This window comes from Solenopsis invicta, chromosome 16 (genome assembly GCF_016802725.1).
Source record: "Solenopsis invicta isolate M01_SB chromosome 16, UNIL_Sinv_3.0, whole genome shotgun sequence".
In the NCBI taxonomy this organism is placed as follows: domain Eukaryota; kingdom Metazoa; phylum Arthropoda; class Insecta; order Hymenoptera; family Formicidae; genus Solenopsis; species Solenopsis invicta.
The window spans coordinates 14703999-14718853 of record NC_052679.1 but is presented as its reverse complement, the minus strand read 5'-3'; the positions used below and the strand labels follow the sequence as shown (position 1 = coordinate 14718853).

Sequence of the window (14855 nt, the reverse complement as noted above, 5' to 3'; positions counted from 1 at the left end):
ACTTGATGAATAAAATTCATTATTTTATTTGATGGATAAATTTTTGAACGGATATGACGAACGATGTTCTTTGGTATATTTCGTGAATAAAAAGTTATCGTAGCAAAGTAAATGTAACCGGATGTGTAACCCAGGATGTTGAGCCCAGATTATCGAATTTTCATAAAGATTTACGACGTAAAATAATCTAATTATATAATTAACTGAAATGTGAAATATGAAACGTTATTATTAACATATAAAAGTAAGAATTTTTTAATTGTTTCAAAAATAATAAAAATTTATAAAGCGTCTGAACCTTTGTTTGTAATTCCGTATTTACAAAATAAATAAAAAGAAAGGTAGTATCCTGATAAGAATATAATGTTTCTTAAAAAATGTTAAGAATATCATTGAAATACAAACTCTAGTTGTGTAACAAATTTATATTTTTCAATATAAATTTCATAATATTCAAACTAATATTCAAATACCTTAAAGCATTTAGTGATTACAATTAAAATTTTATATCAGAGGGAAATTGCGTATCTCTACTAAAGCGGCGTCCCTTTATTTCTCAGAAACTAAATATTGCGCTTTATTAATATTGATAAAACGTAATCTGCTTAGATAATTAAAATAATTAAAGAAAGAGGAATTCAAAATTCATATTTATGAGTTCTTTCTAAGCATATAAAAATTGCTAAAATTAAATTTTTGACAAGCGAGAATAAAATTTATAAGATTTTCTTAATTGCATAGTTCAAACAATAATAAATATTTTATTGATATTTTATTGATATTAGATCATTTTACATGTTTGTAGTTTCCTAAACTTTATATTTTTCTCTTCCATATTTTTCTCGTAGTTTGAAGCAGTTTGGAACATAAAATCGCTGTGCACAACGTAAATCGTTACGCCTGTCTGTGAGAATAAACAAGAACTACAAAATCTGTTACTACAATATTGACAGATATTTCATAAATTTTTTCGCATTTTCTTTAATACCTTAAAAAAGTACCTTTGGACATAACATTAATAAGATGCCAAAGAAAACGTATGAGGTGGAAGATTTTATTTTAGCCTTTTAATTTCACAAACTTAATTGTTTATAATATATAAAAGTATATATTATTACTTACACGGTTAAAAATGTCATGAAATTCAATATAATTAATTTTAAGTTACACAAGTGCATTGAATTTAATGTATTTATAATTGAATTATAAAAAATATATAAAGTACGTGAAATTTAGTACACTTATGACAACATTAAAAGTTTTTAATGTAGCTGTTTCAAATTTGCTTCCGTTACATTAAATTTTGCAGCGTATTTTTAACAGTGTAGTTTATCAATTTATTTGGTTAGCTCCTTGCCTACGGAATCTAAATTCTGCCAATGTTGCCTACTGTGCGAGTTTTAGACCTTAACTTCTCAAACGCTGTTTTTGGGGTCATTTTGCAAAAACGTTAATTATTATAAAATACAAAATGGTATTATAGAAACTGTTATACTATCTAAGAACACACTTTCTAATTTGTATTCATGTTTTAAGTTTTATTTTTTTGTCCAAAGACAAAGCAGTATGTCAGTATTGATTACACAGACTTTCCTAAAAAAAAAAAAAAAAAAAAAAAAAAAAAAAAAAAAAAAACTAAATTTCTGTACAAGTATCCAATCTGTACAAGTATCATAAAGACATGTTGGGTCATTAAGACAGTCACCTTCATTACGAGAAAAATAATTGGCGAGTGTAGCAGAGGGCGTTCAATTGATATGCGCGGCGAATAAAATTCATTGCAGTGCTCGCTGAATAAAGCGGGAAGATATATTTCTGGCAAGTTGTAATCTATACGATGTCGCATCTGCTTATCGACTTCGCAGCTGCTCGCCGCTCCTCATGGAGATCCCGTACAAACGCGGCGCATTTGTTTATCGCTCACGAACGACATTTTAATTTCCCCAACCATTTGTAATAGAGGTCGTTACGAATTTGTGCTACGGGATGCAGATTCAATTAGATACCAATGACAATGCCCGGCAGAATGGCGAATGCTCGTGACACTGGGTCGCAGGTGTTCCAAACGACCGGCCTCTGTGTTCGGAAATGGTATTTACTACCAGCGATTGGTCGGAATTCACTCGGACGCGCGTTACATCGGACGTGCTTCGAACAGTTGCCATAGTATTCTTATTATTGATTATTGCGACCTTCCCTTATAAAAAGAGCCCCGTTATTCACGACAGTGGATATTTTTCCGAACCAACCGAAGACGGAGCGCGGACTGCGGTGATTTGAAGGAACCACGTATGTGTCGGCGAGATCGCTTCTTCTTTTCCCTTTCTTCTTTACGAGCTTCAAAAGGGAGAGAAGTGGCAGCTCGCTCACCGCCGCGCCCCGTCACGACACACCAGACGATTTCACTCGTAGATCCCGGCACTAAAAAAGGACTTTAGTTTTTCGAGCAACTACGTAAAAACCATTTTATTTCAAATGCGTGCGAGCCGTATCTCACTTCGTCTTCGTTTGATATTTAGATGTACGCGAAAAATGTCTTTCTTCTTACGCAAAAATTTACGAGCACCTTTCTGCCGCCACTTTAAACCTCGTCTGTATTTTGTTTGCGAAACGCACTCGCGCGACGACTGCACTTTTGATAGCGTGATTTCTTCTCGTCACGCCAGTTTTTGCGCGCGAAAACTCGCAGACGATACGAGGATGCTGATAGCACTTACTGTTTATAGCCATTTAATATGACGCTCGTAACTAGAGTGCCAACCCCGGAGGTATACGCGGAAGTGTCGTCACACTTGTTATTTCCCACCGGAAACACGGCGTGCGCGCGTGTGTATGGCTGTACAACGTTGTCACACTATTAATCCTTTTAGGATTAGGGTCTACGATATACGCCACATACGTAGTCTGACAACTAAGCAGATGAAACTTATTTATATTCAAATACCTCTCGTCCGTTCAAATTAATGTTATCTCTTTTGAAATATATGATCCTTTTTCTCCCGCGCATTCATTTCGCTGAAAATTTTGGCGTTAGAAGGGCTGTCGGCGTTCTATTTATTTGAATATCAGTCGGAACTTGATTGAAATGTTTTTTTTTTTTCAATTTATGAGCACAAAACGCTACTGACAATAAGAAAACAATGGCACGCATTGTGCTTTTCTTTTCGTAAAATGTATCTTTCAACGTTTTTCCTACATTTTCTTTAAAACATTTCTAACACGGCGCTTGATGCATATTACACTGGCTCTTTATTTCACGGGAGTATACAATTTGATCTTTTTAATATTGTGAAGAAATCTTTCATTAAGCGAGGCAGGAATGTTTATAATGTCGGAAAGCTCTGTAAACTTCGGCTAATTAATATAGACATAGGAATAATATGAAAGTGAACACAAAATCCCTCCTTTTGCGAGTTATTTGTACTATATATATTAACAATAAGAAACTATTTTTTAAAGTTACAAAATATCAACGTATTAAGCTTCTGCAGCCTGAATTTCGTACAGTGTAAATTTACGATTTTTAGAGATAAGTCGAGAATAAACGAAGGCATTAAGATGTTCTTTTTTTTAATTAAAGAGCATTATCTTAACGTATTACAGAGCTAATTGTTATTTATTTATATTTTATATTAATAAATAAAAAGCACTTTACTTTTTTTTTCTTGTTTTTTGTTCTGCAATTTTGTAATTTTTATCGGATTGTTTTTATTTTAGGTTATTCCATAGTGGAAAATTGCAAAACAAAATGTCATTTGTTTCACTTAAATCTTAAATATGTCAACTAGATCACTCGCAATCTCTACAAAATCACAATTTACACTGCGAGTTGGAACTGCAGGTTGCAACAGCTTTATATGTTAATATTTCGTAAAGTAATTTTAAAATAGTTTTTTTATTGTTACACACGATATAAATAGCCACAAAAAATTTAATTAATTCCTGTGTCTATAGTAATGAGCCAAAGTTTACCGAGTCCCTGCCATTACAAATTGCTCTGCCTTTTATTTAAATAAATATTAGTTATTTACATATTATCAAAAGGCAATATTATATGATGTAGTAAAGTGAATATTCTAGAGGAAAAGTTTGCTTATTCTGCAGAATTTTTTAAATAAAAATTATTGCACATTTTTTTATTCTTTTACATTTTTACACATCTATTTAATAAATATTTACAAATTTTAACTGAATGTTTATTAGTTTTCATGTTAGGTAAATTTAAAAACAAACACGTGTTTCAATCGTGTTTCGTCGGCTGACACAATTTTTCAGATATTACTAACGTTATTGACTTCAATTATTTTGCGTACATGTAAAATACATGTCTGTTTATTCACTTGAAATTAGTGAAAAATATGGCAAAAATGGTATAGTTTTAAAGAAGAAGTACCGATTTTTTTTTACAAAATCGATTAAAAATTTTACATATATGGAAAAAATAATCGACAGATATAGTTTATAGATATCGCAAAAATATTTGGCGATAAACAGACACGTATCTCATGCATACGCAAAAATTGAATACTGATAGGTTCAGTAGTTTCTGAAAAATCATATCGAATTTAAAAAATATGTTTGTTTTTTTTTACGTAACATAACAACTAAACATCAAAATTTGTAGATATTTACTAGATATGTTCAAATAGATGTGGTAAAAGCGTAGAAAAATATGTGAAGCACAGGAAGAAACATTTATTTTAAAAATTTTTCTTTGAAAGGTTCTAAAAAATACTTTTTCGCGTTCTAGATTAGAATATTTTGTTGCGTTGTCAATATTATTTGTTATCAAGTTTAAAAAAAATATGTTCAAGTAAATAAAAGAACAGAACCACAGCTTTATTCAATTTACATTTACCTAGCCAACAATTAGTTAATTGAACAAAACTTGAAAATAAAAATTTCATGTATAGAATCGAAAGTTTTGATTCAACGTAAATATTATAGCTCATAATTAAATAAAATATTGACAGTATCGTGTTTAGAAATAAGTGTTAATTTATATTGCCTGAATATCTAGCTTGTATTGATCTGAAGTCTTCATTTGTGAACAAAATGTATTTACTCGCGCACTACATGTATTTCGAAAGAAAGTTCATAAAACGTCAAAGGGGATGCGTTAAAACATTAAGGAAAACGCAGAATACGTGAAAAAAAAATTGTCGCTCTTTATGATAAAATAGCCTGTACATCACCTCTGGCTAGCAACGTCATAAAATTCTCTGGATAACCACCGGAGAATTTCATTTTGTCAAATAAAACTTGGCCGCGGACAGTTTTGCCGGACATAGAAGTGAGTAGGGGAAAACCGCAGGAATTCCGTTATTAATCTTTCTCAGAGACACGGAATGCCTTTTTTAAATTGTGCCACGTGCAATTTTCAAATATGCTGTGTATTTCCGCGATGGCGTATTCTCAGCTTAACGGAAATTCACTAAATAACATTTAAACTTAACACCTTCCTTTCTCGTTAGAAAGAGAGGCGCGTCGCGCCTTCTTCCTTGTTTTATAAGTTAAATTCGTTATTCTGCGCAATTGTTAATTACACTAAATAAAATCCCAAGAGAGGGAAGAGAGAGAGAGAGAGAGAGAGAGAGAGAGAAGACATTAAGACAAAATTTTCTATAATATTGCAACAATACGCGTTTGTAAATGAATAGTAATGTTGAAAATGTCGCGACAAAATTAATCATAGATGTTCACGAATTCATGTTTCCTAAGAGTGCGCGACTAATATTTTCATTTGACTTTGGAACTCTTATCTTCATGAAAAACTTGAACGGATAAACTTGCGTTTCGAAACTCTTCGATGAACCGTGCGAAACTTTTTCATACTCGGACTCGTTTTTCGATGCGATTAGATTCGCGTCGGAAATGTAACTTCTCGAAAGAGCAAAACTCCCTCGTGACTTCAGAGATTTCAAAACCGATCTTGTCACTTCTTTAATCGTAGTTCTTTTGCATTGAAATTAGTTGCCGTTTCACTCCAATTTGAAATACAATAATAAAGTCTGTGCATACATGCATGGATTTTGATATTGCATGCATATATGTAATTTTTCTCTCTTTGTTTTAATTTTTATTGCATCATTTCAAGTTAACTTTTTCTTTTTAATTTTCAATATTATATTTCAATAAATACTACACTTTAATAATATTACATTATATTTTGGTTACTTTGTCTTATTTAATTTTAAGCTCTTTCTCTCTAATTTATCTTATCAGCAGTATTTTTTAATACACATATGTACATGTATAAACATAGCGTCCTTCACAACACATTTGCAAATTGAGTACACTATTCGCTTGTACATGAAATATATATTAAATATATGTTTTACTACGCGTAAAAGTCTTTAATCCGTTAATTAAAATCATATAATCAATAACGACGGTTGATTATTATTATTATTATTATTATTATTACGATATTATTACGGTACGCTAGCTGTTACTAATTATTCCAATTGTGCTCCAATTCCAGTCCGGAATTTCATTCGGAAAGGGACGTTGCTCAAAGTATACCGCGAATTTGCTTATTATCTTGCTAGTCTTAAGGGCTGGAGTTTTAGCTGGCGATGAGTGAAAGGGCAACGAACAAAATTGAAACGGAAAGGTAAATCGGACTTCAAAGTATCTTTTCAACTCGCGGAAAGCAGCGCAAATACGATGAGCGCGATAGGAGTGAAGGAGAAAACGGTGAATTGATGCCGAGATAGAAATAGTATTAATTTCCTCGAAGCACGGAGATTCTGCCACATCTACCTCCGTCTCCACCGAAATCTTATTCTTTTCTTTGTCCGCTTTACAGCGCCTGCAATAACGCAGCTAGTTTCGCTGGAGTCGAACGCGAGGCGGGACTGTCGTTTATTAAATTCTAAACATTCATGGAGAAAGTAAATTCTCGATTCTCTCACGAAATTAAATACATAAATATTAAATTACACGTTACATTAGTCCAAGGTAATTAAACTCGCAAACGCAACTTCCTTGGTTAGCGTGGAAAGTTAACTAATTTGGAAATGCGATAAAACATGTAATCTCTCGCTTTAGCTAAATAAATATATAACATACATTTAATTCCAATAATGTATATAAATAATACATGTATAACGTTTATATTTGTTTATTCGATAAAGATATCAAGTGTATAGAAAATATTTATCAATATTTGCAAAAATGTCGGGAAATTTGTGTATTTCCAATTATTCAAGTTGTTTAATTTTATAACTGCACACGTATTAATCTCAAATATAAAATTATTAATACTGTTAACACTGGTCTACATTCTATTACTAAACAATTAGTGATCGTAATAGTACAATTTGATAGTGAATGGTACATTTTGAAAAAGACACGCGTATCTATAAATATTTTGTTTTTTGTTTTGTAGGTGCGGTAGGCGGCGAAGGAGGTGACGAGGATGACAAGGAAAAGGAAGAGGAGGCCGAGAGGGAGAGGCAGGAGGCCATTAGGGAAGCCGAGGAGCGGAGAAAGGAAAAACATCGCAAAATGGAGGAAGAACGAGAGAAGATGCGGCAAGAGATCAGAGATAAGGTTAGCAATGACAATTTTGCCATAACGTTTTTAGCTAAAAGCAGTTTCACTCCGAAAGTGATTAGCATAATTCGATTTTCGTACACTCATGATCTTTTCATTCAGTTGGAACTCATGCCATCATGAGACTTTGTAGATTTTAATGTCATTTACATTCTACATTATTGCTCGGTTTTGTTGTTTGAAATATTTCGTAGGAATGAGGTTCTAAATATTACTATGTAAATTACAAATTAATTAATTATTAATTAAAGGAAATAAATTCAGGACATCAAGATAAGTTTACTTGTTAATGTCTTTATTTAATATTTGTGACGATGGTATTTGAAAGATTTGTGGAACTGTCACGTCTGCAGTGCTGCGTTTCGGTAACTTGAAGTTATCTAGATAAAAAATCATCTAGACAAGATAAATTTTTAGTTTTATTTTTAATAAAAATTATTCAACCAATTCAATCTGACAAAAAAAATGTCTCTTCTGATTTGGATCAATGTGTAAATAATCAAAATTGAAAAATAATTCATATTAGACTAATTAATAAAATCTTTTGTAAAAGTTTTTGAATCACTTATTATTTTGGTGATGCAATTTTTACATTGCGCTACAATTTTCTAAACTGTACAATCTTTCGTTGTTATTCAAAAACTTCTGTGTTAAAATAATTATCCGTATAATAGCTTCATAAACGTGTTATTCATATTAATTTTATAATTAAATTTAAAAAAAAGTAACCCTTCTTTTCTAAGATACAGATGGAGATAATATACATTCTAATAATCTATTGTAGATAAAGAGAAGCTGAAGCTTTCTTTTCATCTAGATGATTATCTAGATAATTTTATATAGATAACGACAAACACTGTTATATCTGAAACTGCTCGTTGTTCGTAATTCTTGTCATTAAAACGCATCATTTGGCGAATGAGAGATAGAGGAATTACGAATCATATTTTTCAGTTAATTACAAGTGGATTTTGTTCGTGACTATAAATATCAGAGTACGAGTTTGAATATAGCCACGTGTTTCTCCCGTGTTTTCCACAAGAGTCCTCGATTTCATCTGGGTCATGTCAACGCCGTTGACTCTCCGTCCTGACAGGACAATACATCAGGATTGATAATGGCGCGATCCAACGTGCATTTTACATCTCTTTCGTTCTCTCCCTCTTCTCCGTTTCCTCTTTTTATCCACACATTTATTTTCCGCCAAACCGATGAATGCGTTGGAAGTTTTTTGCGAGATCCCGTCCGCGTATATTGTTCTACCCCCGTTTGATCAATGCCCCGACGGATTCTATTTTCTATTGATGATTCAACCTGATTGCTTTGTCCTCTAAAAAATGTCAAGTGGGCCGGCCGATCGAATCAGCTTTAACGAAAACTCAAGAGTTAATATCGATTCTCACGTCATTAATTCTCATATTAATATACGATAAAGATAAATGAATATGTAGAAAGCAACGTTGTCGAACGTTTTTTCAATATATCCCTTACAATGAGATAACGCCGCGCCCTTCTATTATACTTTTACAATGAGATGCTGCAGAAGCTTGTGACGGGATAAAAAGTTGATAGTAGATTTACATTTTCTCTCACCGATATTTGCCCAACTGGGTTAGTGGCGTTGGATTTTGCGTGACGTTAATTGGAGTGGAAACGCGATTATCTCGTATGTAAACAGAAAATGATATCGTTGAAGGGACCAAACGCGTAATTCGACGTTGTGGGAGGTAGTTTGATCTGTGTATGTGGCACACCGACCGCATTGCTGCAGTAATTCCATGTGCTGTAATTCCACATGCAGAAGTGGTCGTCGAGTGGTTGAATGTTGTAACCATTATCATTGCAGAGTTGCATTCAAATGTGGAAGGTGTCTTAGATCAAATAAATCCACAGATCAGTAATAAACACGCGCGCTTCAATGAAATCGAGAATCATTTAATCTAATTAGACCACGGGAGTATCTAGAATGTTTCAGAGGCCGGGGGATTTATTAATTCTGTCATCGCATAAACAGTAATTGATTTTACATAAACAGTAGTTAATTCTTTGCGTTAATAATTTTGTTTAAACATTTTAGTCTTGCAATTAAAATGACTATTTTTGGTTTAGAATGGAAAAAAGTTGTTAGGCTTTGTGAATCATAACTCTTATTTCTTTTTTTTTGTGAAAGAAATAGATAAAATAAGTTTACAAAAACAAAATGTGTTCTTTAATATTATTATTGTTATTATTATTACGTACAAAATATTCACGATCATTTTCCAGAAAAAAAATTTATAAAAAGTTCAGAAAAAAAAATATAAAAAAGCTTCCTGAGAAATATGAAAAATACTACTATTATTAAAAACTTGATATTAAATAACATAACAGTATAAATATTAAATAAAAAGAAAAGGTCAAATGATACAAAAGACAAAAAAGACTGTTTAATAAAGTTAACAAAATTAACCTTAGCTCACCACCTGAGTGCGACTTAATTGAGTTTTAAAAAAACTTTAACTGTCTGTACATAAGCGTGTAAAGACTTTTTTTGCATCATTTTCAACGCGAGAGTGCACGACAATTTAAAGAGGTACTTGTTATCCATGAATCACTAATTTGTAAGTTTTCAGTAAAGTTTGTAAGTGTTCTGGATACCTTTTTATTTTTTATTAAATTATACGTTTACTAGGTTCCAGATAGTATAAAAGTAAGTGCATGAAACTGGAATTAAAAAATTTTTAGTTTATTTTAGTATGTATAATGTATAATGTATTATTACATGCAGTGTAATATTCTTTCGTCTTTTGCATACTAACGCGCGCAAATATTGTGAAACTTCCGAAACTCTCTTCGAGGTTCGTGCTCCTAATTATATATATGATAATAATATTTATTCGTTACAACGTTTTATTTAGCATTTTATATGTAATTTATTCAAATAATAAAATTTTGTTCATTAGTTGTAAAATCATAATTTTGTGCTTTTTACGAAATGTCGATTTTTAATACTTCAAATAATTAAATTTTTAAAGCAATTTATAGCGTACTATTCTTTTGTCAGCCCAAAAGGTCAACTGAAAATCCCATTGGCTTTTGTATCAAGTTAAAATTAAATTTTTTTATACAAAGTATTCATTTTTTGCGAAATTTGCTATACAATTTCTTTTAATTATTGTAATTACTTGAGAATAAAATATTTTTGATTCGAGTCTTGTTTATCGTCTTTATGTGACTCTAAAGTATTTTTTTACATATTATAATATAATTTTAAAATAACTGCTTCTTTCAAGTCGCAGGAAAATATCTGAAAATTCCGGTTTTTCAGAAAATTAGCTTTTTATGAAAAATTGAGGTTTTGGTATGCAAATGACGTGCTATTTAATTTTTAACAGCCATTATATTAATATGCAGAAAATTTTATGTAATCTTTTTTTTTTTTAAATTTTTCTTTTTCTTTCTATTTCTGGCCCGTTTCATGGATCGGAGTATGGCGAGTTACGGACTCGAAAATAAGTACGGTGAGCTAGGGTTCAAAAAAATCATATGCCATAAAACAGTGTGACTTTGGCAAGATCACCACGGTACAATAATATTTTTAAATTTTAAATTTATAGCTTACTCATATTTACTGCTGCCACGAAAAACTGAGATCTAAAGTTAATAAATCACGTTTCTCCGTGACAGCAATAAATTTTAGCTTGCTATAAGATTTTTATTAAATTTTGAAAAGTGCTGTATCAAAGTCATCTCTTTACGAGATATTTTGACAACATTATATTACATACTTATTCATAATATGTTCATTGTAAAATTCTCCGAAGATAATGTTACTGCTTAACAACTCTGACAGCACAGTCCAAAAGACGCCATAAAAATATTCTTTAGTCTCTTGGGCGACTTTATAACACCTTCCAGACTTTTATATCTAGGATATATCGTCTGGGATATAACATATTATCTTTATTTAACTTTTGTTAAATATACGTAATTTTTTTTACGGAAAAAAGCAAAATGTTTTACAAGAACACATATAAATTTTTCTAATGAATTCTTCTACCTTTTAAAAAAAACTGAAAAAGTCCACAGAAAAATTAAAAAAAAAAAACGATTTTTTTCAAGTTTTTAAAACTATTATTATAATTATAAACTAAAACATATTCTTTTTGTTCAGACATATGGTGCTTTTTCCAAAACGACTTCAGGGGATTTGCAATAATATTTGAATTGTATGACATAAGGATCATGTCTCATTCAGATCTTTTGCCATTGTATTGTACAAATAATTTTAAAAATTTTGAGAGATTTAAATCCTGCAATTCTCTTCCTTTTTTTCTTTTTCGGTACACCTATAATTTGAACGAAGTATCAAAAAACATTAAGTTCTAAAAAAAATACATAAAAAATTGAAGATTTAGAGAAATGTAAACGTCTGAAAATCGATAATTTTATAAATTTAAGCATTTTGGAGCATCAAAACTCGATCGAGCGAAATTTAAACATGGACAAAGAACTCATAAAATAATAAAATGTACTGAAGTACTAAAGACCAGTTAGAATTGGACAAACGTAGCAACAAATAAAATAAATTTTATCGGCTTCATCAATCTACGAAATCTAGATTTAAAAAAAAAACTTTCTTTTATCGCAATGGCGTTTTCAAGTTTAGTCCTCCGCGGTTATATTCGTAAAGCAAGAAGATCTTGACGGAATATAATTAACACTAATGGCTGCTTCATCACAGACGAAAGAACTGCCCTCAAATCCTTTCCGTCTCGGTAGAAACATGATTCTTCGAAAATGAACGGAAAAGATTGAGACGCGAGAGCCGCGATCTCTCATGAGAATAAAGACTCCACTATTCTTGCGCAGTAGTGGAAGAGGCTTTGGCATGGTAATCGCATTGGGTCAAGTCAAATCCGATTTCCTATCTCGTCTAATGAACGAAGTGGGACTTTGTTATAGCAAAATCCTTGCGCAATTTAACAATATTCTCTTTATTACTTTATTTACAAATTGGTCTCGAGAACTTCGTCGCAGTGCGTGACGTAATATATTATTTGAGCCATCTTAAATAACATATAAAAAATATATATCTATATGATTTATATAGATTTACATTTGTGTTATATACATGTATATTATGTTTTATTTTTTTAATTAATTTGTATCAATGCATTATTTTATTTATAACGCTAAAGTAGTGTAAACATTATTTTATAATATTCATCATCATGTCAAAATTATATACGAGTTAGATCCATTAATATATTTAATATTTGTAGGGTGAATTTATATTTGTTTCGCGGCGCGTGCAATTGCCTTACATTTTTTACTACTGTTGGCAAAAAATATATTTGGGAATTTTACGAGAGAAAAATGCTTTTGAATCTGTAAATATACACGCACAGAATCCTTCAAATAGCACGTTTAAAAAATCACTAAGTCTCTCTTTCATTTTGCATATCAGAAACGGTGTTGCTTTTAAAAGCTGACAATGCTACATAAACAGAGAAAGAGAAGGAAAGAGATTGTCAAAGTTCCATTTATCGATCTAATGTATTGTTCGTGTTTCACATTACTCGGAGAAAATATTACACTACATCCGACACTTTATGTCTACTCTCCCTTCTGTTTTTCATCCTCAAGGACAGCTCGAAGACGAAAAATAGCTAAAGGAACATTATTGGACGTTGTTGTGACTAGTTTCCATCAACATCTTTGTTGCAATGCTTTTATTTTATTCTGTTATGTATTTTATCAAACGATTACATAACCGTTTCTTCTCCCTTCACACGTAGCATCTTCTTCGTTTCCTTTTAACTCTTTTCTTTTAATGAGTGCTGTCAAGCAGATGAAATAATGACGCAAACTATTATTTATAATATTTGAGAAAAAATTTTAACTTACATTCCAACTGACATATTTTAATTTTAGAATTTTAAAAGTTTTCTTTGCACAATAAAAATATTGCTAAAATAAATATGTGTATATAGAAGAAATAATATGTAAATAATAATTAATATATAAAAAAATAAAAAGAAATGGAAAAATATTTCAAAGAAGCATTAATGCCTACACACCAAAGTTGGAACTCGATTTAAGGCATATACTTATATCTAGATCATCAAAACGAGATTGAACTTCACAAATCGTTTATGGAAAAATGAAAAAAGATAAATAAGTCGTGTTTATTTTATTATAAAGATTATACTTTTCTCTATTTGTCTTTAATTATATTAAAAAATGAAATAATATCGTTATACAAGTTTTTTTAAATCATGTTTTTTAAAAACGACGTTTACGACCACTGCGTTCCTACAGAACTCATCAGAGAGCAAAATCGTACAAAGTTAAAGCACAGACGTTGCCGTTTTTATGGCAACATATTGTAAACAAAATGACAACTGATCGAAGTCATCAGTTGATTTTTACTATAAATTTTTGCTTATTTTTTAATTGCGACAAAAGGATAAGCATAATAAAAAACTTTTTAAGCACTAATTTTTAGTATCTAGAACAATACTAGTCTAGATTTCTAGTTTGAAATTGAAATGCATCGGAGCTGTGAAAGCTAGCAGGAATATATACAAATATTGGCACATTTTAATTTCAAGTGCAAATTTTGCATAGCACTGGTCTAGAAAAAATAAAAAATTGCAAGTCAATTGGTCAATCTGTCTTTAAAATATACGTGATCACGCGTTTTTAAAAATGTGATTCAAGAAAAGTTGAATAACAACATTATTTTACATTATTTTTTAATAAAATTTAAACGCCAAATTGAAAAACGTATGAGCTTTACATTGCAATAAACATGGTAATTTTTTTTTCTTTTTTTTTCACAAAAAATTCTCAAAGCCAGATCTTTTTTATTCACTTAGATGTTGTATATATGCTTCCTTAAAAGAAGTTTTCGTCTTGTCAATTCGTGAACGTATTTATTAGATCAGTACAGTGGGACCATAATTGAGCATATGACGTATGAAGATACTCATGAATTGATATACGAGAATAGTTTATTATCGACCTGGCCGCGATGAAATTTTCAGAGCAACCAAGGTAAAGCAATCTATAGCGTCTACGTCCAGTTTTGCGTTGGCGTTTCCAGTCAATCGAAACGATCGCAAATTGCATAGAATTAGGCACAATCGATTTGCATTAGCATTCAGCATGACATAGGCCTTCAACGATTGTGTTATATAATTTATGTTACACGTGAGGAATCGATTCGAGGAATAGCGCTGTGACTTCGAGGAGAACTAAATTCATCGGAATCTGAATATCGAGATAAAAAAAAGACTGAAGACGCTGAA

General features: G+C 31.1%; 1 protein-coding gene across 4 annotated transcripts in view; it reads left to right on the top strand.

Annotated features, from left to right (window-relative positions):
* The window catches only part of LOC105201535 (complexin), a 210854-nt gene that overhangs the window by 186405 nt on the left and 9594 nt on the right, over positions 1-14855 (top strand). For all 4 annotated transcript variants that reach the window (XM_011169581.3, XM_011169582.3, XM_011169583.3 and 1 more), the window contains one exon: positions 7394-7557. In XM_011169581.3, the coding sequence (XP_011167883.1) occupies positions 7394-7557 (164 nt within the window). The remainder of the gene's footprint in view (positions 1-7393; positions 7558-14855) is intronic.